Source organism: Psammomys obesus, unplaced genomic scaffold (assembly GCF_907164565.1).
Source record: "Psammomys obesus unplaced genomic scaffold, mPsaObe1.curated_primary_1811, whole genome shotgun sequence".
Taxonomy (NCBI): Eukaryota; Metazoa; Chordata; class Mammalia; order Rodentia; family Muridae; genus Psammomys; species Psammomys obesus.
Genome location: NW_026585691.1, coordinates 3,521,982 through 3,547,620, shown reverse-complemented (window position 1 = coordinate 3,547,620; position 25,639 = coordinate 3,521,982). Strand labels below are relative to the sequence as shown.

At 39.9% G+C, this 25,639-nt stretch overlaps 1 protein-coding gene across 2 annotated transcripts in view; it reads right to left on the bottom strand.

Annotated features, from left to right (window-relative positions):
* Csnk1g1 (casein kinase 1 gamma 1) overlaps positions 1-25,639 on the bottom strand; it is a 114,980-nt gene that overhangs the window by 27,240 nt on the left and 62,101 nt on the right. For both annotated transcript variants that reach the window (XM_055597724.1, XM_055597716.1), the window contains exons 5-10: positions 17,189-17,340; positions 14,666-14,900; positions 8,657-8,742; positions 6,489-6,573; positions 6,061-6,209; positions 4,148-4,255 (exon numbers count right to left, since the gene is read on the bottom strand). In XM_055597724.1, coding sequence (XP_055453699.1) covers positions 4,148-4,255; positions 6,061-6,209; positions 6,489-6,573; positions 8,657-8,742; positions 14,666-14,900; positions 17,189-17,340 — 815 coding nt within the window. The remainder of the gene's footprint in view (positions 1-4,147; positions 4,256-6,060; positions 6,210-6,488; positions 6,574-8,656; positions 8,743-14,665; positions 14,901-17,188; positions 17,341-25,639) is intronic.

Below are 25,639 nucleotides of genomic sequence, written 5' to 3'. Positions count from 1 at the left end.
GGATCTATAGGCAGTTTCTAGTTGCTGGGGGAAGAACACATTTTCTTCAGCCCTGTAGCCACTGGTAAATTGCCCATTCCCCTGTTACCAGACCCAATTAAGCTCAATGGTCAAAAACAAACAACAACAATAACACCCCCCCCCAAAAAAAAAACCCAAAACAAAAGAAGATATGGCAGTTGGAGAGATGGCTCAAAGGTAAAGAGCACTCATGTCTTCCAAAAGACCCAAGGGGAGCTCACAACTTCCTGTAACTTCAGTTTCTGAAATCCAGTACTCTCTTATGGACCACTGCAGGCACCTTCACTTACATGACTGTGTGTGTGTATGTGCGTGTGGGTCTCCAAGCACATACACATGTATACACATTAAGTAAGTAAATCTTTGAAAAAAGAAATTATGAAAGTAAAAGAAAACTAGTTGGGAAGAGAGAATGATCAATGGGCGTGAGGGGGGAAGGGACAGGGTGATGAATAATGAAATATGAACAAAATTCATTATATCAATGCATGAAAATGTCACAAGGAAACCCACCATCATATATAACTAACATATGCCACTAAAAACATCAAAAAGTCCATTTACTGGCCAGTTAGCATTCTTTAGGGTTATATGAGCCATGCACAAAACAATTACATCTCCCATAAATCCTTGTTTTGTTCTACTTGTTTTGGTGTGTGAATGTGCACATGTGACCAGAGGTCAACCTTGGTGCTGTTCCCCAATGGCCATCCACAGTTTATTTTTTTTTTTTTTATGAAAGAAATCTCTCACTGGCCTGGAACCCACCAAGTAAGACAGGCTGTCTGGCCAGTGAGCTCCAGGGAACTGCCTGTCTCAAGTCTCCACACTTCCGGGATTACAGGTGTGTGCCTGCCACCACACCCACCTTTGTGTTGCTGTTGTGATTTTAAGGAACCTAGGTCCTCTGGAGGAGCAGCAAGTGCTCCTAACTATGGAGTTACCTCTTCAGGCCCCAGCTGTTCTTCACATGCCTTCTGGGGATACCACTCAGGTCCTCATGCTTGCAAGACGAGCACTTTAACGACTGAGCTACCACCCATTCCATAAAAGTTGTTTTTGCATTTGTTTTACATCACATAAAAATGGGGAGGAAAAAAAAGGCTTGTATTAAGAATGTAGCTCGACAGTAGCATACTTGTCTAAAGTCCTCAGTTTGATCTCTAGAACAAGAAGTAAATTAAAAATAATTTAAAATGAAAGATAAAAAAAGGGCTGTAATGTACATTAATTTACACCTATATGTGTGTGGGTGACTGAGTCCAAACTTGTGTGCAGGCTGAGCCAGTGCGCTCTGACTGATGCAGAGCCACAGATAGGTACTGAAATATGCTGTGTGTATTTTGTTTATATTTGGACATACATGGTTATGTGGGTGCAGGTGCACATAATGTACGTGCACCTGTGGGAACCAAAGGGTCTCTGAGGCCTTGTTCCTCAGGAGTCAGTCTCTCACTGGGACCAGGAGCTTGATGGCTTCCACCAGCTCGATGGTCAGTGGCACGAGGGAGCGTCCTATCTCTGCCTCCCTGCCTGGGATTATAGACTCATGCCATCAAGAACAGCTCAGGTCAAAAACATGTCCTCACATTTGTGCAGCAAGTATTTTACTGTTTGAGCTATCTCTCCAGCCGAGAGTCCACTGCTTTCTTATTGGCTGCAGTAATAGTTGCCAAGTTAACAACAACAACAACAACAACAAACCCCAAAAGTTTAAACCGAAGTTCTTCACTATTAGTCTTCTGCTTTCTAGCCCATGTGCCTACTGAGGTTAAGGACCTATTCTCCAGCCCAGGATTTTGGGAGATTCCTATTTTTCTAGTCTTGATTCCTAGGACTTCTTTATTAGATACATAATTGTTGTTGCTAATGTTCTTTCTGCTTGGACTGTCTTGTTCCTTTCTATTTCCAAGAGAATTTCAAATGCAGCTTTTTTTTTTTTAATCCCTGTGAAATAATGTTATGCTTCAACTAGGAGAAATGTTTCCTTCCAATTCCAAATAAGATTGGGCATGGTAGTCCATGTCTTTATCCCAGCACTCAAAAGATCTCCTGTGTGTCTGAGGCCAGTCTGGACTGCAGAGACCTTGTCAAAAACAAACAAACAAACAAACAAACAAACAAACAATTCCAAGTGGTAATACTTTTTAATGCGTATTTGTTCTGCCTATGTTATAGTTACCTGGTTACATGTCTTATTTATTTGTCAGTTATTTGAAAATAAGAGCTCTCAACTTATCCCTCTCCTCCCACTCTGCATGGGTCCTGGGCATTGGACTGAGGTCATTAGTTAGGCAGCAAGTGCCTATACCTGACAAGCCATACCACAAGCACTAAACAGCATGAAAGAGGTGAGGAGTAGTGAAGGTAGGAACAAGCAAGGGTAATGGGAGCAGGAGACAAATTGTCTCATATGGACAATCTAGATAAAAAAAGTGTATTTGTGTAAAAGCATAAACTGCATTATTAGAAGTAGGGGATAAGTGAGAGAGAAGAGAAGAAGGTGATTAAGGGTAGCTGAACAAAAACAACAAAATACACGAATAAAACTGTCTTAATGAAACTCATTTTGTTGTACACTAATTAAAAACCATTACTAAAAAATGGGCAGAGATGGGCTGGAGAGATGGCTTAGCAGTTAAAAGCACTGGCTGTTCTTTCAGAGGTCCTGAGTTCAATTCCCAACAACCACATGGTGGCTCCCAGCCATTTATAATGAGATCTGTGTCCTCCTCTGGTATGCAGGCCTACATGCAGGCAGAACATTGTAAACATAATAAATAAATCTTTTTTTAAAATGGGCAGAGAAAAAAAAAAGGGCAGAGATACAATGATTACGATTTTACTTTTATCTCTTTTCTCTTCCTCTTCTTTTTTTTTTTTTTTTTTTTTTGATCTGTCCTGACAGGGGTTCTCTGTGTAGCTTTGGCTGACCTGGAACTCACTCAGTGGGCCAGGCTGGCCTTGAACTATCAGAGATCCACCTGCCTCTGACTCCAGAGTGCTGGGATTAAAGATATGTACCACCACCACCTGGCTCTATATATTTGCTTCATCAGAAAACTGAAACCTCATCAGAAAAACATCCCACAGAAATCTATTTCCCACATTACTTCTGTTAATATTTTACATCACTTCTCATTGATTTTTTCACCCTCCCTTCCCTGAGAGGAAATGTGAAGATTTATGGACTCACTTATTTTGGCTTTTTGAGATTACTATCACTATGTAGTTGCACTGGCCTCTACTTAAAGAAATCTTACTGTTTCCAATTTCAAAGGCTCAAACTAGATGAGTCTTCCTTTTTTTGCTGCCAGAATCCACGGCTCGCTACAAGCCAGGAAAATACTACACCTGAACAGTATCTTTAAGGTATCTTATACAACTTTCAAGTCAACCTGGGTATGAGTGTGCAGGTTGCATTTTATACCAGGTCAGCTGAAAAACCAAACTGCCATCCTTCTTATCAGCAAACAAAGAGTACAACTGGCATAACCTCCAGATCCAAATGCAGAAGGACCCTGGGCATACCAAATGGTCTCTCTGCATGTCCAGCAATCCTCACTCACGGTCAGTGGTCAGGTCTCCTGAAAACCAGAGTTCTCCCTCAGGCCCAGATTGCTTGTGTTCTTTTGGAGACATAGTCTCACTACCCAGTTCTGGCAGGCCTGGAGCTCCCTATGCAAATGAAGCTGCCCTCAAACTCACACAGATGTCCACTTCTACCTAATGCTAAGATTAAAGGCCTATGACACATACCTGTTGGGTCAGGCCTACATTTCCTACTTTCCGTTTCTTTCTTTCTTTTCTCCTGGTTATTCGAGACAGCGTTTACCTGTGTAGCCCTGGGGTTCCTAGAACTCACTCTGTAGACCAGGCAAGCCTCAAACTCACAGAGATCAAACTGCCTCTGCCTCTGGAGTGCTGGGATTAAAGGCTCAAACTACCACCTAGCTCAGGCCCAGATTCTTTAGCCTATATGCCTCATCTTAATGCATTTACACATGTTCTAACAGTTGTTCCAATGTCATACTAAATCAGCTACTTTTCTTAACTCCATATAAATACTAACACAAAGAAGAGGGAGAACTTGGGGTTTAACAGTAGCTATAAAACTAACACATACCTGATTTCGAAGAGGCTGTTGCTGTGATGGTCGTTCCCTGTGTGTGTGGCTTTCTCGAGTTATTGCAGATGCACCAGAATCGACATGAACTGATCCTACCGGAGTAGGCTAGAAGAATGAAAGTAAATGTCAAAGGGTAGCCTGGTGTGGTGGCAGATGCCTTTAGTCCCAGCACTCAGGAGACAGAGACAGGGGATCTCTATGAGTTTGAGGCCAGCCTGATCAACACAGTGAGTTCCAGGACAGTTAAAGCTATAGATTGAGACCCCAAAAAAGTCAAATGCGGAAAACAAATTTAATGTAATAGCTCTGCTGTTAGGAATCAGTCTTTTCTATTTCTTTAAAAAAAAAAAAAAAAGTTTAAATTTAGGTGGGTGTGATGGTGTGCATGCCTTTAATCCCAGCACTCAGGGAGGCAGAGATAGGCTGATCACTTTGAGTTCCAGGCCAGCTTGGTCTACAAAGCAAGTCCAGGACAGCCAAGGCTACACAGAGAAACCCTGTATTGAAAAACCAAACCAAACCAACAACAACAACAAAAGTTATGTCTAAGGGGGTTTGGTCTGCATGCATGTCTGTGCACCGCATGTGCCCCAGGAGGTCACAAGAGGGTGTTGGGTTCTCTAGAAATGAAGTTACAGAGTTGTAAGCTGCCGGGTAGATGCTGGAAATTGAACTCAGGTCATCTAGAAGAGCAACCAGTGCTTTTAACCGATGAACTATCTTTCTAGTCCCTGCTGTTTTTCTTTCTGTTGTTTTCCCATGTTTGGTCATTTGCAGAAGGGAAGGTAATTTGGTTCTCAATAATCCATTTGAGAGTATCTTAAAAGGCAAAAAACTATTCTACAGCATTATCTATTAGCACACTCTCTGATGCTGTGGACTCCTGGCCAGAATAGTAAATCCAGGTTTCATACTGGTACTGGATAGGTTCTACTCCTACAGAAGTCAAAGTTTTTCTACAGCACAGATAGTGCTAAATTGTGGATCATTCAAAACAAATGTGTAAAACACTAGCTTAATTAAAATTCTAGTATCTCAGGATATACATAATAATCTTTCAAGATTTATTTTATGTTGATATATGTTCTTGTGGACAATTTACCCTTGTTTATTCAAATGCTGATTTCTCTATCCCAGTATCTGGTTTCAATCCAGGAAATTCCATTGTGATGCTTAGTCTAAGCATCACCTGTCTCAAGTTTGTGTAAAAATGCCACCATTTGTTCTCTGTATTTTCAATTAAACGACCAGCGCAAATGGAAAGAATAGGGACATCCTGGTCCTGAGGGGAGGAGAAGAAAGGAGTGGGAGAAGTCGGAGAGCAGGGATGGGTAGGAGAGGACTTTGAAATACAAGGAGAGATGAACCTAAGATATGACTAAAAGCAAGTATATGGGTGAAATCTGAATGGTAGGAAACTATGCGGGCTTGGAGGTTTAGGATGGAGTAACTATTGCTCAGCATTGTGCTCTAGGTTAATTAAATAAATTGCAGTCTCTGTGGTGATTTGGGTATACAGCTGGTTTAGGAATAGCCACTGCTTAACTAAAATATAAATTAATAAATATTAATAACCCACAAGAATTTTATTTTATGTATATAAGTATTTGGCTAAAAGTATATATAAACACCATATGTGTGCCTGGTATCCAGAGTAGAAGAGGGCACTGGATCCCCTGGAACTGGAGTTACAGACGGTTGTCAGGTGCTGTGTGAATTCTGGGAATTGAACCTGTGTCCTCTATAGGAACAGCAGTGCTCTTACCTGCTGAGTCATCCCTCCAGCCTAAGGATAGCAACCTATAGTGTTACTTGAAAATGGTTCGTAAATGCAAGCAATTTAGATAGGACAGGCTAGAAAAAAAGATGGGGCAGTACTGGTCTGGGAATTTTTTTTAAAGGATACTTACAATAGGCCTTCCAACCCAGTCATAGGCATAGTCAAAGGTGTAGCCTTTCCGTTCAAACAGATCCGAAAAGAGAGTCCGTAAATACTCATAATCAGGTTTTTCAAAGAAGTCTAATCGCCTGACATATCGAAGGTAGGTTGCCATCTCCTCTGTTAGAAAGAGGTAAAAAGCCATGTCTGTTAACTGAATGACTCCCTAGAGTTTAAGCTATCTGCCACACAAGAGCGATCTGTACAAATTACTTGACAGTAATGTTTTCTTTATGGACCAAATAAGAGTGATATCTTCCTTGGGCTGAATAATAAAATTTAAATTCAAAGAAATTTAAATGATCTGGCTAACACCTATTAGTATTTATAGACACTGTGACATTACCTACTTCAAACTGTCAGTCACACTGGCTGTATATTATCCTTTTAGCATCCTACCTGGAAAGTTCTCACACAGAGCTTCAATGGGAGTATTCCTTTTGGTATCACCAATTTTTTGATATCTCTCTTTTAATGTATCAGCCTGTAGAAAGTAAAGAAAGAAAATTACCTCAAAAAACATAGTAAGTAAATACATTTAAATATGCTTCAGACACTGGGATTATAGTCTTTTTTAAGATATGTGTGGAATATATGCCAAAGGAGGACAGACAAGGATGCCAGTTCCCTGCAGCTAGAGTTACAGGTGGCTGTGAACTAACTGATGTGTATGTGTGCTAGGAAATGAACTTGGGCGCACTACAACAGCAGTACATGTTCTTAAACCACTGAGTCATCTCTCTAGCCACAATAGTCATTTTCATTCAAACTGGCAGGATTTGTTAGTGGATCTATTTTCTCTTAAACAAATAAGGATGTACAGACATGCTGTGTTTAGATGCATACAAACCTCTGCTTAGCTTTAGAAAGTCTCAGATGAAATGGACAGACAGGATAAGAAAACAAAACATTATTTTAAAAACTGCAGCTGCTTAGAAAACTCCCATGACCACTTAAGAGTTCAACAGTGACTTAGCCCCTCTCCCTCTAAGGTCAGTTCCAGCTTCTGACAAATCCAAAACAGATGCATATACTAGTTGACATCCAAAGAAAATGTTTTCTCAGATGAAGTCACACATTTTTGTGAACTTTTCTGCAGTTAGTAATTCATCTTCCTACTTGAAGGGAGAGAAAAATTATTTACATATATACTGTCAAACTGAAAAGCACAGAAGGGCCAGAAGTGAGGAAAATCCTTTAAATAACGTTTCCAGGTTTGGGAAAACACCAACAAACAAAACCTTCCCACACATAGTAAGTTACCTGCAGAATAGGCAGTGCTAACAAATATGTGTGTGCCAGTGGGCAAAAGCAGTCCAAATACAACACACAGGACTGAACACAAGAGGCTTCTGGACCTTGGACTCTGCATTAGGCTCTAGGAAGCCTGCTTTACTCAGAATTAAGTAAGAGCGAGAAAAAGTACGTTGGAGAGATTCTAAATCCACTTCTATCATTAAAACGGGATCACATAGTCTATACTAGTTCCAAGCAAGTAAGCAGGGCTAATCAACTGTCAGCTATGTGACCAGCAACAAGGATGTGTAGCTATTTCTAACATGTCACTCACGATCAATGAGAAGACATACATGACTAGACATTAGAGATGAGAAGTGTTAGGAGAAAAACTTCAGAGAGAATGGGAGGCTCTGGTTTTGGCTCAGAGAAAGAACATTTACCTAGCACATACAAGGCCCTGTGTTCAATCAGAGAATGAATGGGTGTAGGAATCATGTCCTAGAAAGCAAAAGAAAATGAATTATTCTGCCCACCTGGAGGAAGGAGGTATACTTCAAATTATAGATTAAGATTCTTTTCACACTAATATGTTGAAATAAATTACAACTAAAAACATATCTTATATGTGACAATGTAAAGGGCCTTGTGAAGAGTTAGGAGGTAAAGTTTTTTAGTAACAGTCACAGAGTAATAATAATGCTCATAAGTGTATTAAGTGTGTTAATTAAGAGTTTACTCACAGGTACTGTATAACATCTACCTAAACAAAGTGACTAAAACTTATGTTTGCAAAAAATGGCTATTATTTGAAAAGTTACTTATTCAGTAATATTTTGAACAGCAGTGTTAAGCCTGAAATTTTTTCTGCTGTTTTAGTTAAGGTGAGTCCTTTGCCTATGTAGGATGAATAGATATTTTCCAGTTCTCCTCCGTGGCCTGGAAAAACCCTGCCGGCTTTTTTGGTTAATGTGTTGCTGCTGTTGTCCTCAATTTGTCCTGAAATTTCCCCGATACCCGGGGAACAGAGTTCCTGTTACAATGACAATGGAGGACAGACACCAGCATGCAGAGAAGAGCAGCACTGCCGAGGCTGCCTGGAGGGAAGGAGGGAAGGATTGTGAAAACCCAAACACAAAGCGGCAGGCATTTCGGTGAGCAGGCCAAATGTGAATAAACTGGAGCTCCCAAAGCCAGGTAAACACTTACAATGTGGACTAATCCCTGCTTCTCATCTCTGAAGGCAACCTTCCCCTTTGTGCTTTTTAGAGACACCATGCTGGCAGCTCTTTAATTATCCACTGAGCAGAGACAAACACGTTCAAGGATACCTTGAGTCCTTGCCAGGGTAGGCTGCCTCGAAGGAAGTACATGAACATATGGCCTAGGGCTTCCAAATCATCTCGCCGGCTTTGCTCTAAGAGAAAAGACAGATCACAGACATTATGTTTGTAGTTATTAAAGCAGAACGAGCTTTAAAACCAAGCAATCCCCCCTGAAGCCCTTCTGCTCTGGAAAGGCTCTGCTTACTAATCTCTGTATACATAAACCAGGAACAATATTTTAGATCAAAACTGAAAAACAGTAGATGGCCTTCCTCTGTTTTTAACAAATAAATAGTAAGTGAAGAGTAAATTCTAAATTAAAACCAAGGTCCAGTGCTAGACATTAGGCAAAGCATTCCTCACTCAACACTGTCACCTGCCTGAGAGTGAGTTAATACATAAATGCAACAGGACTTAACAGGGTATGAGCTGCCATTACCCTTTGGTTACCACAAGGGAAGCGAGCATCAGTCTGAGCAGCTGAAGCTACTTTAAAATACTTTGGCTAAGCCTGCAAAGATACAAGCTGCAGAATGTCTGGCACACATGTTTGGCAATTTTTTTTTTTTCCCCAAGACAGGGTTTCTCTGTATAGTGCTGTCTGTCTATCGGTCTATAGACAAGGTTGGCTTTAAACTCACAGAGATCTACCTGCCTCTGCCTTCTGAGCCTGGGATTAAAGGCATGCACCACTACCTCCCCTGGCAATGTTTAGCAATTTTAATTCATCACAAAAATTAACAGTTTAGTTTCAAGTCAGGAGAGAACAATGTATCACTTCTTGGTTAACATTCCATTTATACCATGTATCCCATAACCATCTTAAAAAACTCAGCAAATTTAGCACTGAAGGTGTCGTCTATGGATACACAAAATAAGTTGCTATCCTTTAAAAAGGATAAAACAAGTTGTTGGGTTTTCTTTCCTTTGAAATAGGAAGACGAATTAGTAACTGCAGAAGAAGTTGATAAAAATGTGTGACTTCATCTGATAAAACATTGTTTGTATGTCAACTAAATAATAGCATATGTATCTACTTTGAACTTAGCAATTATGGCTCATCACAGATATCTTTATTATTCATTGTTCTTGTTTTATACAGCTAGGGTTTCATGTAGCACAAGATGGGCTCAAATTTGCTTTGTAGCTCAGGATGATCCTCCTTCTCAGCTTGCTTATTTTATTTTAATTTCATTTCATCCTGTTTATGAGTGTTTTGCCTGCCTGCATGGCTGTGTGCCACATTCATGCCTGGTGTTTGAGGGATCCAGAAGAAGGAGTTGGATCTCCTAGAACTGGAGTTACAGATGGTTGTTAGCTGTCATGTGGATTCTGGGAACTGAACTCAGGTCCTTTGGAAGTGCAGTCACTGCTCTTAACCACTGAGCCATCTCTCCAAGCCCTGCCTCCACTTCTCAAGTGTTAAAAAAATACAGACATGATCTGTGTGTTTACTTTTCGTTTTAGCTAAATTTAGAGCTTCCCCAAAAGGAATTACAGCTGGGTTTAGTGGTGTACACCTTTAACCCTAGCACTAAAAAGGTAGAGGCAGATGATCTCTGTGAGTTCAAGGCCAGCTTGGGCTACATGAAACCCTAACTGACATGGTTGAAGGCAGGGAAGAGTACACAAGGAAAACTAAGAGACTACCTTGAACTTGTTTTATTTTTTTAAAGACAGGCTGGCCTAAAACTCATGATCCTTATAGCTCAGCCTCCCAACTGCTGGGATTACAGGAATGCATCACATCATTTTGCTATGTATCACCTTCAACTTGATTCTGATCTTTAAGCAGAAAGTAAAATCCAAGATTGTCATCTAGGCTGGGAAATCCACAGAATAACTAAAAGTACAGGACAATGTATGATTGCTGCCTCAAATTATGGGAAACTTGTACAAAAAGAAATGAGTAGTAATACTGTAAACCTGGTCAAATTCTCCCTGCCAGAGAAGAAATAGTTCCTAAATGGAGAACCTACTATTTTTTTTTCTTTTTTTTTGCTAAAGATACATCAAACTGCCTTCTAAATATTTATGTTTAGACCTACATATTAGTGCTGCTTTCAACGTTTGTCAAAAAAGTTTCTGAGAGACTCATAACTTTCAAAGTTTTAAGAATAAGTGACTGCTGAGTGCTTTCCCTTAATGGGACATCTCTACCCTCCAGCAAGACTCAAGAACCATTAAGGAAGAAGGTGTGTAAAGAATGTAAAGGTTAAGGGATAGGGAAGAGTGCTATGGTAAATGCTGTCTTTTGAATATGAAATGGCCATTGCACTCATGAACTTACAGCAGCTAGTTACCTGTAGAGGGTCAAGCCAGTCAATAACTCCAACATTGGTGGGGGAGATGCTCATGAGGCTCCACCCTCGGCTGAGGAGTGATTGGCAACTGATGGTTGCTGGAGGAAGAGGGAAGTCATTTTATTTCTGGGATATGGCCTGTGCTCATGAAGGCAGCATTAACTTGCCTCAGTGGGTTATTTAAAAGAGGAGGAGGGCTGGGTGTGCTGGCGGATGCCTTTAATCTCAGGCAGGCAGATCACTGTGAGTTTGAGGCCAGCCTGGTCTACATAACTAGTCAGAACAGCCAAGGCTACACAGAAAAACATTGTCTTGAAAAACAAACAAACAAAACAAAACAAAAAAAAAAAAAAAAAAAAAGGAAAAGGAGAAAGAGAAGGAGATGAAGGTGAAAGGAGCATGTGTTGGAGGAGGTTCAGGAGGAGCTGAGGTGGTTAATAATATAAGAATAGATTTTTACACACACACACTTGCTGAATAAATAAGAAATATTTTTAATAAAAAATGAATAGTACTCTACAGGGTAGATGAACAATTTCAACTTAAAAACTTTTGTTCTATCACTCACATGCATGTATCATTGTGCCTTGTTGCTACTTCCTATTTGCCTTTCAAATACTCTTCCTAATCCCATACACCTTCCAGGTCATCTTCTTCATCTCAGGGCACCCTCTTCTGAAAAGGCAACTTTGTAAATAGTATTGTGACAGAAGGGTGATTTTCCTGGATTATTTTTGTTTTTTTGTTTGTTTTGTTTTTGAGGAAGATGTCTCACTTGGTAGCCCAGGCTGGCCTAGAACTCACTATGAAAGCTCAAGCAAACCTTGAACTTTTCATAATCCTCTTGCCTCCTGCTTATACAATACTGGGATCACAGGAATGGGCCACTATGCCTGACAAGAAAAGTTTTGAAAAGGTAGTTTCTAATAGAAAAAGGTGACCCCATAACTGAGGCATAATTGTGTGGGAAAGGTCTGTCATGAATGAGTAAGTCCTGGATTAAAAATCCCTAGGATTAAAAAAAAGGAAGGAAAAAAAAGTCTTGAAAAGAATGAAATAAAACAGCAAGCTCTCCAGACACTTTTGTCTACCTGGTTATCTAAAACTTGCAATAAAATACTACACATGATTGAAAACAAGTAGACAAAAAGTTTACTAGAACAAAAGAAATAAGGACAAAAACAGTGTTCGAGGTGAGCGAAACAGAAAGGGAGACACAGCAGGAAAGTTTCTCACACAGTATTACACCTCTCCTTTTTTACATCTGTTTCCTGTATGTAATGGGAAGCCTCTTCATTAAAAAAAAAAAAAAAAATTCCCTAGGCAAATGCTTAAGTGAGCACTAGAGGGCAAACTCTCCACAGATTTATATTTTTTCAAACACAGAAAAAAAAAAAAAAAAAAAAAAAAAAAAATAGATTTTTTAAAAAAAAAAAAAAAAAAAAAAAAAAAAAAAAAGGATGTAGCTTTTTGAGTCCTGAAAAGAATAAAAACCTATCTGTGGAACAGAGAATAGAAAAACTATGGTACCTAAGTCAGGTGTGAGACCTAGGTCTGGGCTCACCATTTCTATTTCTATTTCTCAGTCCAGTGAAATGAAAGTACATCCAAGCCTCAGTTTCCTATATGAAAATAGTCATTTTAGATAATTTGAAAATCATTTTTGAGCTCTAAAATTTTAAAGTAATCAGTGTTAAACTATTAGGTTTTAAATTCTATCTATCTATCTATCTATCTATCTATCTATCTATCTATCTATCAATCTATCTATCTGTCTATCTCTCTATCTACCTATCTACCTGTCATCTATTTATATGAGTGAGACATGGTCTCTCTGTGTGGCCCTGGCTGTCTGTGAACTCACTGCCTCTGCTGGGGTTACAGTCATGTGCCACCACTACCCAGACATTACTTAAAGTGAAAACCAAGCATGAGCTTTCTTCATCCTTGTCTGGACATTCTGCACTTGCTTATTTGTTCATTTAATTCAACAGGTCCTCCTCACTTTTTCAGGGTGGGTATTTTTGTTTTCAATGAAGTTTCACTACCAGGAAATGAACAAGACAAAATGTCTTCAACATGGCGAAGGCACACTTTCAACTTATAAAAAGATATGCTTGCTTTACATGCACAAAACATACTTTGCTCAAAGAAAAAGAGTATTCTCTAATTTTAACCATTATATAATACAAGCTGGGCTGTCTCAATCAGTGCTTAATCTGTGGGCGGTGGCTCATCTGATATAATGCCAGGTAGGAAATATTTTCCTCTGCTCACTTCTATTACACAAAGAAAAGCAATTCTCTGAGTTATTTGATAACAAATTTCCCAGGATCTCTCTTCTTCATTACAACTTAGAAATTTTAACACATTTCAAAACCAAAAACATTAGAGTTCCTATGGAAACTTCTCTAGTGTGATACCCAAGATAGAGCTTGTGAGTTTTGCTTTGTTTGAGACATGATCTCACAAGGTAGCCCCAGCTGGTCTGGAACTTGCTATGCAGATGAGGTTGGTCTTGAACCTCAGAGACCCATCAGCCTCTGCCTCCAGACTGCTGAAATTAAAGATGTGCACTACAATACTGAATTACAAGAATCCTTGCCAGGCATGGTGGTACATGTTCCCCCTCCTCCCCCCACCCAAAAAGTTTCTCTGTGTAGCCTTGGCTACCTAAAACTTGCTTTGTAGACCAGGCTGGTCTTGAACTCACACAGATCCACCTGCCTCTGCCTCTCGGAGTGTTGGGATTACAGGCATGTGGCACTGAGCCTGGTGTGGCACATGCTTTTAATCCCAGAATTTGGGAGGCAGGAGCAGGTAGATCTCTGAGTTCAAGGCCAGTTTGGTCAGGGCTACACAGTGAAACCCTGTCTTGAAAAACAATACCCCCCCCCCACACACACACAAAAGAGCAGAGAGGCAGGGGGAAGATTCTTTACAATATGTAGAGAACAAAGAAAATGTCAAGACACATTCGATTTGACCTGAGGAACACTTGGACCTCATGAAATCTGACTTGTGAAATAATTCTAGTGGTAATGGCAGCACAGCAAGAAGTACTGCACTATCACACAGGGTAAATGCTCAGAACATACTTTATAGAGTAATAAGGAGGACCACAACATGGAATGACCCACTGGGCTAAATATTCTATCGGCATATATTTTGCTTGCATGTATGTCTGTGCACCACATGTGTTCCTGGTCCCAAAGAGTTCAGAACAGATCAGATCCCCTGGAGCTAGAGTTAAAGATGGTTGTGAGCTGCCACAAGTGTGCTGGGAACTGAACCTCATCCTCTGGAAGAGCAGAGGACCAGTGCTCCTAGCTGCTGAGCCATCTTTCCAGCCCCCTAATCTGTTTTAGTGAAACCTCTTCACTAACACGGGCACTAGCCTGATGTCCTCCTTTTGTCTGCTCATATACAGTATCATATACATGTAAACACAATTCATTACTAAACCCATTCAGACACTACTATCATGCAGCAGTAATTCAAGTTCTTAAGCTGCTGCAGAATAAAACATGAGAAAACACAGTATTAAGGTATTTGGGAACATCATTAACTTACCATTTCCATCTCTCAAGTACAAAAAGAGTCACTTACCTTAGGATGCAACAAGCGGCACAAGCTGTGATGCACAATGTAATGCACAGTAAAGTGTCACTGGAAAAGAAGCTTGTTCACATAACCCACCCTTTAAACATACCTTTGCCAAGATGCGTGTTGATAGACATGTATCGTGCAGTTCCAGTTAAGCTTTTGTGCTCTCTGTAAGGTATGTGTTTTTTGGTTTCAGGATCAATGTATTCCTTGGCCAGACCAAAATCTATAATGTGTATTACATGTTCTTTCTTATTGCCTTGTCGGCCAATCAAGAAGTTCTCTGGTTTGACATCTCGGTAAATGAGATTCTTTGAGTGTACATACTCCATTCGAGAAAGCTAAAAAAAAGAAAAAATAATGGAAATACCATGAAATAACCATGTTGGAGGAGGGAAATCCAAAGCACTTTTTTTTGAGACAGGTTTTCACTATGTAGCTTGATTCTCCTGGAATGCACAAGTTCTGCCCGCCTCTGCCTCCCAAGTGCTGAGATCAAAGACATGTGGAACTAGGCCTGGCCCAAAACATTTCTTTTTAAAATTGTCTACTTGTTTATTTGTTTGTGCATGTGTGCACAAGTGCATTCCTGAGCATGTGTGTCATGGTCACAAGATAACTTGTAGAAGTAAGTTCTACCATGTAGACCTGAGAGCTAACCTTAGGCTGTCAGACTTGGTGGCAAGCACCTTTACCTGCTGAGTCATTTCACACCTTCCTGATCCCCCCTCCCTCAGTTTTATTTTTTCTTTCCCATTATTCTGTATCACTCTGCTGTCTAGGCTAGGCCTTGAGCTCTTGGACTTAGGCAATCTTCTTATCTGGGTCTCCTAAGAAGCTGCTACTGTAGATATAACACTGCCCCTGGCAGTGTTTAATCTAAGATTAAAACTCATCTCTTGGTTGGTTGGTTTGCATCTGGGATGTGGTGATGCATGCTTTGATCCCAGATGGATCTCCATGAGTTCAATGCCAGCCTGGTCTACATAAGAAAGTTCCAGGCCAGTCAGGGCTACAGAGTAAGATCTTGTCTCCAAAAAAAAAATAAATAACAACACAAAAATCCACTCTTATTCATCTCCCACTTTACTGACTTATAAACTAAAACTACATTTTAAGGTTTGTTTTCTAATTTTATTTATGCATATGTATATGTGCCTTCCTGAGTTTACATGTAACAATCCTGTGAATGTGCCTGTAAGGCCAGAGGATGTCAGAGTCCCTGGTACTTGAGTTACAGGTAGTATTAGCTGACTGATGTAGGTCCTGGGAATCAAATTCAGGTTTTCTGCAAGAGCACTAATCACTCTTAACTTCTGAGTCTATCTTTAGCACTCCCCTGCCCCAAAATACTTTTGTAAGAAATATATAACAACTGTTAATATCAGGAGAAAAAAAAATGAGACAGTCCATTTTTACTTTCTATATTGTAACTTGCAAACATGCCTCTGAGACAGGCACCACTGCCACCTCACCTCCTGTCCACACTTTCTACTGTCAATTACTTAGGGCTCTCTACCCCCAATTGCAGAAGTAAGACAGCAGGGGCTCAGTGAAATCAATGCTAGCCTGTTATCAGCCAGCTGGCTGGCAGCAGCAGGGAATGCATAGTCTAGTGACCACAGCTCAAAATAAGTAACTGTAACATTGTGTCAAATTTCATTCAATAATTCTATCTACTTAGCTTAGAAAGGAAACCTTAAATACCTGGAGTTTGGTCAATTTTCAACTATTTCCTAATTGCTATTGGATGATGGTGAGACCATCACTACTTCAAATGAATTAAGATGTACCTGAAGGTTGTGGTGGGGTGGCGCTACACAAACATCCTAGCGCTCAGGAGGCTGAATAAGAGGATCTAAAGTTCAAAGACAGTCTAAGCTGGTGAGATTATACCTCAGAACAAAATAACTCCCCCAATATCTGAATTCTTCCCTTAAGGCTCTAAAAAAACTTCTCAAAAGAGATTATTCTAACTGCTAAGATGGAAATAGTATGTAATTTGGCTGCAAAGCTTCTTGGTCAGCCCAAAAGTATATAATATACCAGAGAATTAAAGATCTCAGTCATATGATTTTGAATAAAGCTTAGTACAATGAATAGTACCTTCAGTCTTTTCTAGTTCTCAACAGTGAGGAAAAGAGGGCATGGTAAAAGCTCATAGCTGCGTGCCTAAGACCTATAAATAAAGTGTTGAAGCATTACTTGACTTTGCACACCCCACCTATCCGTCCTCTTTTTCCCTAATGTAAATTATATTCTTCCACTTCACTTACAGGAATGGTTATGCTTCAAGGTGCAAATTCTTAAAATAGAGTAAACTGCAGTACACTGACTTCTCTCAGTTAACTCTTTCGTAACCGTCTAAGTTGTGTGACTAAAAACTTACCTTAGTTGCCTGGCATATTACATACTGGCCAAATGGCTTTCTGGCCAAATTAGACATAGGAACCAGCTAAAGCAGCAATTGTAACAGTTCCTTTCAGAAGTCTGCTAGATCCTTCTAGAATGTCATTAAGTCTGTAAAAACTAATTCACCAGATGTCACTATAGCTAATATATCACCAAAAGGTCCATGAGGAGATGGGCAAAGGATATAGTTATCTTCTGGAACAACACACCAACTTACCAACTGGATGGCTATCATTAATACCGTCTTCAAAGTAAACGTTCGGTCACAGAGATCAAACAAGTCCTCCAAGCTAGGGCCAAGGAGCTCCAGAACCATGGCATTGTACTTCCCACATGGTCCAAAGTAAAACACCTGTGGGAGGCCTTCGCCTGAAAGCAGAACAGGAAATGGGGTATAGAGTAGAAGACATAAAAACCAAAACATAAGACAACTGCATTAGCAATGAATGTAATATAAGTGTAATCAATTTCCTTTCACAGTCCCTGCTGGAAAAGTTAAAATGAGTATATAATAGCTTCAGTGGGAACCATTACTGGGTGGAAAAGGCTAAGTCACTGTATAATACATTCAGATAAGCAGCTATTTAATACCAGAGTGCCAAAGGCATTTCCACTACTATATAAAAGAAAATGATCCCTGATACATTATTGGTTCAGAGTGTAAGCTATTCTTCCCGTAGGATGCCTGAAAGCACAGTATCATAAAAGGCTCATAGGAAGCCTCACTGAGTTCAAATCCAAGCTAACAAACCTTGTTACATACATTAGCTGGTTTCATTAGCATTCCCAGGATCTACTGCTAAAGCCAAAAGGAGTTGCTTACAACTGCTGCCCCTGGAGAAATAGGATTGAAGAGGCTAGGTCAAAGAGGTACAGCCTGGCCCTACGCTAGCACAACTAGCTTGCTTTTATGTAGAATCTCTGTAGGCCTTTGTTTTTTTTTCAGTTAGGAGTCAGTAGACACTTAGTATTTGGTTGCTGTTAAGTAATTATGAAAGAAAAGGGGGAAAACTAAAAATCTCAAAAGCTAAAGTTTTCCCAAATTTGAATTTCATAGATATGTGAAACTAAAAATCTGGGTTTTCTCACCTAAATAGCAACTTGTGAATTAATTCCTCTTTACAGTGAATCATAAAAACAAGGTATTCAGTAAATGCTTATAAAGTGATACCATGAGAAGAGTAGATACTTAGAAAGCTGTAAAATATTAAGAAAAGTATCTCATCTTAATCTAGCAGCAACATTTCCACCCCACACATATGTGTTTATTAGTCTACAGCTATGCATGCTGTCAATTACTCTCCTACCAAATTTAAGAAAGTACAATTTTATCCATCTATTTATTTATTTAGGTTTTTGGAGACAGGGTTTCTCTGTGTAGCCCTGGCTGTTATTTGTGCAGGCAATTCAACTGGCCTTCTCTTAGGGACCTTTAGGGTCCTGACAGCATCCTATGTCAGTATCTGCATCCTATGACATCATCTGGACGACATACTTAGTGACCTGTCCGCCACTCTTCTCCCCCCCTTTACTCTCTTACTCTGGCCCTTGCTCTCCCTCTCCTGCTATCTCTTCTCTCTCTGTTGGGGCACCCCCTCCCCCACCATGCCTCTCTCTCTCTCCATCTCCATCCAATAAACCCCTTTCATATAAGATCGGTTGTGTGCATGGCATTTTTATATAAATACTAACACTGGCTATCCTGGAACTTGATCTGTAGAGTAGGATGGCCTCGAACTCAGAAATCCATCTGCCTCTGCTCCCCGAGTGCTGGGACTATAGGCACGTGCCACCATGCATGGCCTCTATCTTTTTATTTTTTAAAGATTTTTGAAACCGGAGAGATAGTTCAGCTGTTAAAGGCTAGGCTCACAACCAAAAAAATAAAGATTTTTATTTATGTGTATGTGTGTATATATGTCATACATATACTGGTGCCCAAGGAAGCTAGAAGAGGGCATCAGATCCTCTGGAGCTGGAGTAATAGGTGGTTATGAAACAGGGGTGCTGGGAAGTGAACCCCGGTCCTTTGGAAAAGCAGGAACTGTCTCGTCTCTCCAGCCATCCTTCTTTTCTAATTTATATGAATGAAATACAGGCAGAAGCAATGTACATCTAACCATCCTTTTCCCAAGAAAATGCTGGAGTTGCTGTGATTCACTGCCACAAGGTATACATATTAGCTATTTCATATATTGCATTAATCTATCTAGTTCCTTTTAGACCTTACACAACTTAATTTCAATATGTTCATGGCTAGTTTGTATCATCGAACAAGATAAAGATACTCTTGGCTCCTACTAATTCTGGAGTTATTTTTATTCTGTCTCCAATCCAAAAAAAAAAAAAAAAAAAAAAAAAGGATTTAACTGAATTGCCTGCCCCCCCCCCCTTCCTCTTGTTGTTCTGAAGTCATTTTTCGGTTAATTTTAAACTTATGAAGTGTAACAGTTGTTTTCAAGGAGTCTGGATGAGAAATTCAATGAGGAACATTTTATCCAAGAGGTTAATTGCTTTTAGCTTTCAAACACACAATAGATGGAATTTGGGGATATTTTGAATTTATGCGCAATTTAATAGATTTTTTTCCTTTTTAAAAAATTTATTTTTTTAATTTATTACAATTTATTAATTTTGTATCCCAGCTGTAGCCTCCTCCCTGAGCCCCTTCCAATTCTGCCCTCCCTCCCTCTTCTCCTCCCATGCCTCTTTCCCAGTCCACTGATAGGGGAGGTCCTCCTCCCCTCCCATCTGACCCTAGCCTATCAGGTCTCATCAGAACTGGCTGCATTATGAAAGAAGGGGGAGATAGAAAGACCTGGAGAAGAAGGAGCTCCACAAGGAGACCAACAGAACCAAAAAATATGGGCCCAGGGGTCTTTTCTGAGACTGATATTCCAACCCAAGGACCGCACGGGGAGATAAGCTAGAACCCCTGCACAGATATAGCCCATGGCAGCTTAGTCTCCAAGTGGGTTCCCTAGTAAGGGGAACAGGGGCTGTTTCTGACATGAACTCAGTGGTGGGCTCTTTGATCACCTCCTCCTGGGGGGGAGGGGGAACAGCCTTACCAGGCCACAGAGGAAGACAATTTAATAGTTTGTAAATGGCTCTAAAATTTTATTTTCCTAACATTAGCATTATATTCCTCAAAGCTAGTTGTAGCAGGGTTTGTTAGCTGTCTGGCCAACATTCAGTCTCTCCTTCCCTATTTACTAAAAGAACTTTTTGGTGTGTGTGTATGAATGTGCACTGCAGATGGGTGTGTACGGGTGTGTACACTTGTGTGCAGGTCACAGTCAGTCTTGGGTGTTGATCCTTCTTTGCCTTCCCAGCACTGAGATTACAAGGATGCACCACTGTGCCTGGCTTTCATGGGCACTGAGTGGGATGTCGAACTTTTAGTCTTAAATTTACCGACTGAGGCATCTCTCCAGTCCCTAGAACTTCTGATCATTGCAAAAAGCAACCAGCAGTTTTAACTGATTATAGGATGGTCAATGAGATGGAAGCAAAAATGTTTTGGGTGGGGTGGTTCTATCTAGAAAAGCTCTCTCAAGAGACTTGATTCAAGTGGAAGGAAAACATATGGAACTCCAGAAGGAGAAACATGAGCACCTTCAGGATAAAATACAGCAACCAAAGGAGCACAAGGTCTGATGTCTGTGGAATAATCACACTGAAGCTGGGCTTTCTGTCCGTCCAATACTTTTTCCCCCCCTTCTTCCTTCCTTCTTTATTTCCTTTCTGTCTTTTTCTTTTCTTTTCTTTTTTTTGAGGTGCTGGTCTATCACTAAACCCTTTCCAGAGCTGTTTTTAGTTTTGTTTTTTGTTTTAAATCTAACTGAGCTACAGTTACATGCTTCATTTAAAGAAAGGAAAAACAAAGCTAACCATACTTAATACATTGTTCCTTTACCTATCCTTTTTTTAAAAACACAGTCTCCAAGTCAGATCTAGTTAAAAATAAGAGTAGTAAGTTGCTTGTTCTTAACAACCTTCAATATCAAACCTAGGTATCCCCTTGTTACAAGTTTCCATATTTACTAAAGACTCACAAAAACATTTTTGGATAATGCTTATAATTTCTAACTATGTCAATAATAAATTCTGCCTAGAAACTTCACAGAATGAGGAGTTCCTCATTTTTTGCATGAAAGCCTTTGCTGCATGAAAGCCTTCAGAAAGCTTTAGTGAATATAGGGATGTGTAAGACCACCTCCAGACTGCTAAGTAGTTTTACAGTATTTCTTGGAATGTATTAGTTCCAAGAAACTAGTGCAGAAAGAGCTTAAGTCAAGAGTCTTCTATCTAGTATTTGCCTCTGCTACTACTTCTAGCAAATTCCTTTGGCTCCCTCTGTAGATTGGCTTTTTAATCTTTGCAATACAGAAGAATTTAAACTAGTTCTTTAAATCTAAATTATCACTATAATTTCCCTCTAGCTCACACTTTGTAAGATCACAAAATCCCTATGAATTAAACTTAGATTCCATATGGAGTAGCAATTAAAATGTAAGCTACCTGGCCAATGTGCAGTAGCCCATGCCTGTAACCCTAGAGCTCACAAGGGCAGAACTCTAGAGTTCAAGGCCAAACTGGTCTACAAAGTAAATCCATGCCAGCCATGGCATCACAGAGAAACTTTGTCTTGAAAAACAAACAAACAAACAAACAAACAAACAAACAAACAAACGTAAGCTACCTAGTTCTGCTGTGACTTATGTGCCAGGGCAGGTTCGTACTCATGGGGGGGGGGGTGTCCTCCCCTTCTCTGAGGAGAAGAGGAGGGGGATGGAGGACAGGGCTGTGAGGGTAGGACTAGGAGGGGGGGGGGCACGATCAGAATAAAATTGAATAAATAAATGAAAAAAGTTAGTTAACAGTGGCATGCAACTAGAAAAAGGTTCATCTGAAACATTCTTAAAACTTAAAAACAGATGAACTTTGCTTCACGCCTTCTGAATTAGAATTTCTAGAAGTGGGGCAGAAGCAACAAAGCTCTCTAAGTGCTGGGCAGCCCCAACGGGAAACTGTACCTGGAGAGAAGAGATACAAGGCATTGCTTTGCTTTACGCCTAGTACAGTACCAGGGCTCAAGAAACACAAACAAACGGTTTCTACACAGTTCTTTCAGATTGGAACAACTAAAGTTATCTGTCTAGTCATCTGAGACCACGTCTCACTATATACAGCTGAGACTGGCCTCAAACTTGCTCTCTTCCTGACTTAACCTCCTGACTGCTGGCACTACAGGCATGTCACCATATCCAGCTTGGACACAATATGTTTTATTTTATTTTTCAAAATATGTTTTAAAGGAAACAATTTTAAGGTTACTTAGAAGACTTCCTAGGGATGAGAGCAGCTTTTTATCCTAAGTTTCTTCGGTTATTACAAGAAATGGATTGCCAAGTAGGAAAGTGTCTTCAAGAGATGCAGCTGTAATTTAATAGAACTGTCTGTACAGAGTTGCCTGTTTAAGTGCTGTTCTGTACCTGTCTATTTTGTATGTCTGCCCCTAGAGCAGCAACAGACCTCCACTATTGTATGATAGAGACAATCATACAATAATGTTTTACCCATCTCTGGGCTCAGTGCAAGTGAAAATTCTGAATTTTTCACCGTTTTGTACAGCCATCTCCAATTCACATTATGTTGTGAAATTCTTTAATAAGCCTTGGGGTAATACAAGCTGTATACACGGTAAACAAGGCACTTCTTATAAATAATTGCGAAAGAAATAGGATGGCAGAACTGAGCAAAGCACTGAATTCTTTGATTATGGCATATCAGAAACTTAGGCAGTTTTATAATCTCTGTCTCTGTCTCTCTGAGGGGTGCATGGTTTCACTGTCATCTAAGGCTAAAGAACTCACTCTGGTTCAGGCTGACCTTGAACTTGAAAAAAATGTTAGCTAACACTGGCATGCAACTAGAAGTGGTATATCTCTGTCTCTCTAGTACTGGGATGTCAGGCTTAAAATCACACATCAGGCTAGCTTTATAATCTTTTATCTGCTTTGGAAACACTGAATTCTAAAGGGAGGTCTCCCATTAAGTGAGCCAAGGGAACAGAAACAGTTTAATCAGAGGTGAAATCCTCAGTAAAACCACGGTACGAGATTATATATCACATCACCCTGACCATTTTCCCAGAAATAGCCTTTCCATTTAGCAGTAGCATTTTCTTGTAAATCCTGTACGCCGTATGTCTCACATATATATCAGGTTGTATGCCATAGGAAGTAAGGTTACAATACAACAGATAATCATCATAAATTTAATTTGGGCTAAAAATACCATACCAACACTAACTGCTAATTTATCATCCAAGCTGCTGCTACCGAAAAAGATTCCGTAATGTACTATGAACAGTAACTACCCTATGCAGAGATGTTTTAAATGTGTATCAGGCTAAGAACTGAACTAGAAGCACCTAGATGTAACAGCATGGCCTAAAGCTTTGCATTTGGCTGTTAACCATGTTGCTCCCCATGGTCTGCTTGCTGTCTTTATGAGCAGACACTCACGTACCGTACCCCAAGTGTTGCTGTGTAACCCTGCCTTCCTGATTAGCGAATAAAAGGCCTACACTTGGGCAGGACAGAATGAGGATGGAGCTAAGGTTCATGGGCTTAGAGGATAAAAGGATTGTGGGGAAAGAGAGGTAGTAGGGGAGAAAGGAGGGCAGAGTCGCCATGGGAGAGGAAAAGAACCACACGGGCCAGGAGGAGGAACTCTGAGGGTCTTCGTGGAGAGAAGAGGCCCAGAGGGAAATCATAAGCAAGTAGTTATGGAATTCTGGATAGGAAGTAGGCCAGACAGAAATTATTAGAGTGATCGGCATGAATGGGAGCTGAAAGATAAGGGTAGTTTAGGGGGTTAATATCTGCCCAGCCCCAGGCTTATCTGAAATCTATCAGGTGTCTGATTTGATAGCAGGTTAAATGAAACCACTTCAATGATTATAGGTTTTGATAATAAACACTATTAATTTAATTTTTTATATTTTCTACAACACATGAAATTTTTGGTAATTTGCTCATATTTATTACCCAATAATTAGCCTCCAATCTTTAAAAAACAAAAAGCAACCAAAACTAAATTGTCTAATTGTGAAGCAAATTCTATCTACAATATTATTCAGATATAAAATTAGTACTTAAAACTTCAATCTAGGTACAGTGGTTCATAGTTACACCTATTCAAAGGTGGAGACAGGAGGTCTGCTGTGAGGCCAGTGAGGGCTACCGTTTCCTCTCAAAAACAAACAGGTGAGAGTATTTGCTATGGAAGCATATGATTTCATATGCCCAGCATGGTGATTTTGGAACATAAAAAACAATGTAGTTTTATAATTTCTTCTCTTTGGTAGGTGGTGGTGGTTTCACTGTAGTCTACACTAATGAGAAATTCACTTTGTAGCCCAGGCTGGCCTCAAACTCAGTAATGACAGCTCTGTGAAGGATAGAGACAGGATTGTTGGAGCTCCCATCAGTTCTAGATTCAGTAAAATGCCTCCCTCAAGGGATAAGGTGAAGACTTTGGTGTACATGTATGCATGCATGTATACATATTACATAAAAGCATGTACACACACACACACTCTCTCACACACACACACACACACACACTTGTGATTAATGTTTTGCTTGTTGTTAGTGTTTGTTTTGTTTCTTTTCTTTTTTCTTTTTTTTCTTTTTTTTTGAGACAGGGTCTCTCTCTATGCAGCCCTGGATGTCCTGGAACTTGGTATGTAGATCAGGCTAGCCTTGAACTCACAGAGATCCACCAGTCTCTGCCTTCCTAGTGCTGGGATTAAAGGCATGTGCCACTATGCCCAGACTAAGAGTTTTTATAAAAATATTTACTTTCTTTTTAAGTGTGTGTGTGTGCCTGTCTGTGAGTGTTTCACACTTTGGAGCTGGAGTTATAAGCAGTTATAAGCCACTTGATGAGAACTGAACTCAGAAACTCTGAAAGAGTTGTACATGCTCCTAACTGCTGAGTCAGCTCTCCAACCCTGAGATTGACTTACAAAGACAGAACAGCTATTGAATTTCAAAAAGTAGGCTGAAAGCTAAGAGATGCTGGTTCTTAAAACACATGTGAACAAAAACTACAAAGTCATGACAATTCTAGTGAGTATTCGGAAGGAATAAATGAGAGAAACATGAGGTTAACCAAGTATCACCAATGTCTGACAATTCACCTTCCTGACAAACATGCCATATTTGTCTCTGTTTGTGTATGTCTTCCCTATAAACAGAAGACTATCTGAAGGCAGTAACTATTGTATGTTAATATGTTTATGTTAGTATTTAGCACTGGTCCAGGCATTCAGCTGATTTGAGGAAATGGAGTACTAAGTAACAAATGCAATGTGATGAAAAATGATGTGAGTTTCTACCTGGGATGCAATGTTTACCTACAAATGCTAAAATGCACACACATACAAAAAGCAAAACAAACAACAAATTTTAAATGTATATAGAATGCAAACTAAATGGATCCTCCTTTCCCTGAGATCTTGTCTCAATTTCCTTGCAATTAAAAAAAAAAAAAAAAAAGACTGAAAGTAACTCAAAGTTGCAATCTTTCACATTTTGGCTTTTTCCTTTGTACTTTCTTTTGATGGTAGCTGTTTATGGTACCTGTAGTTTAC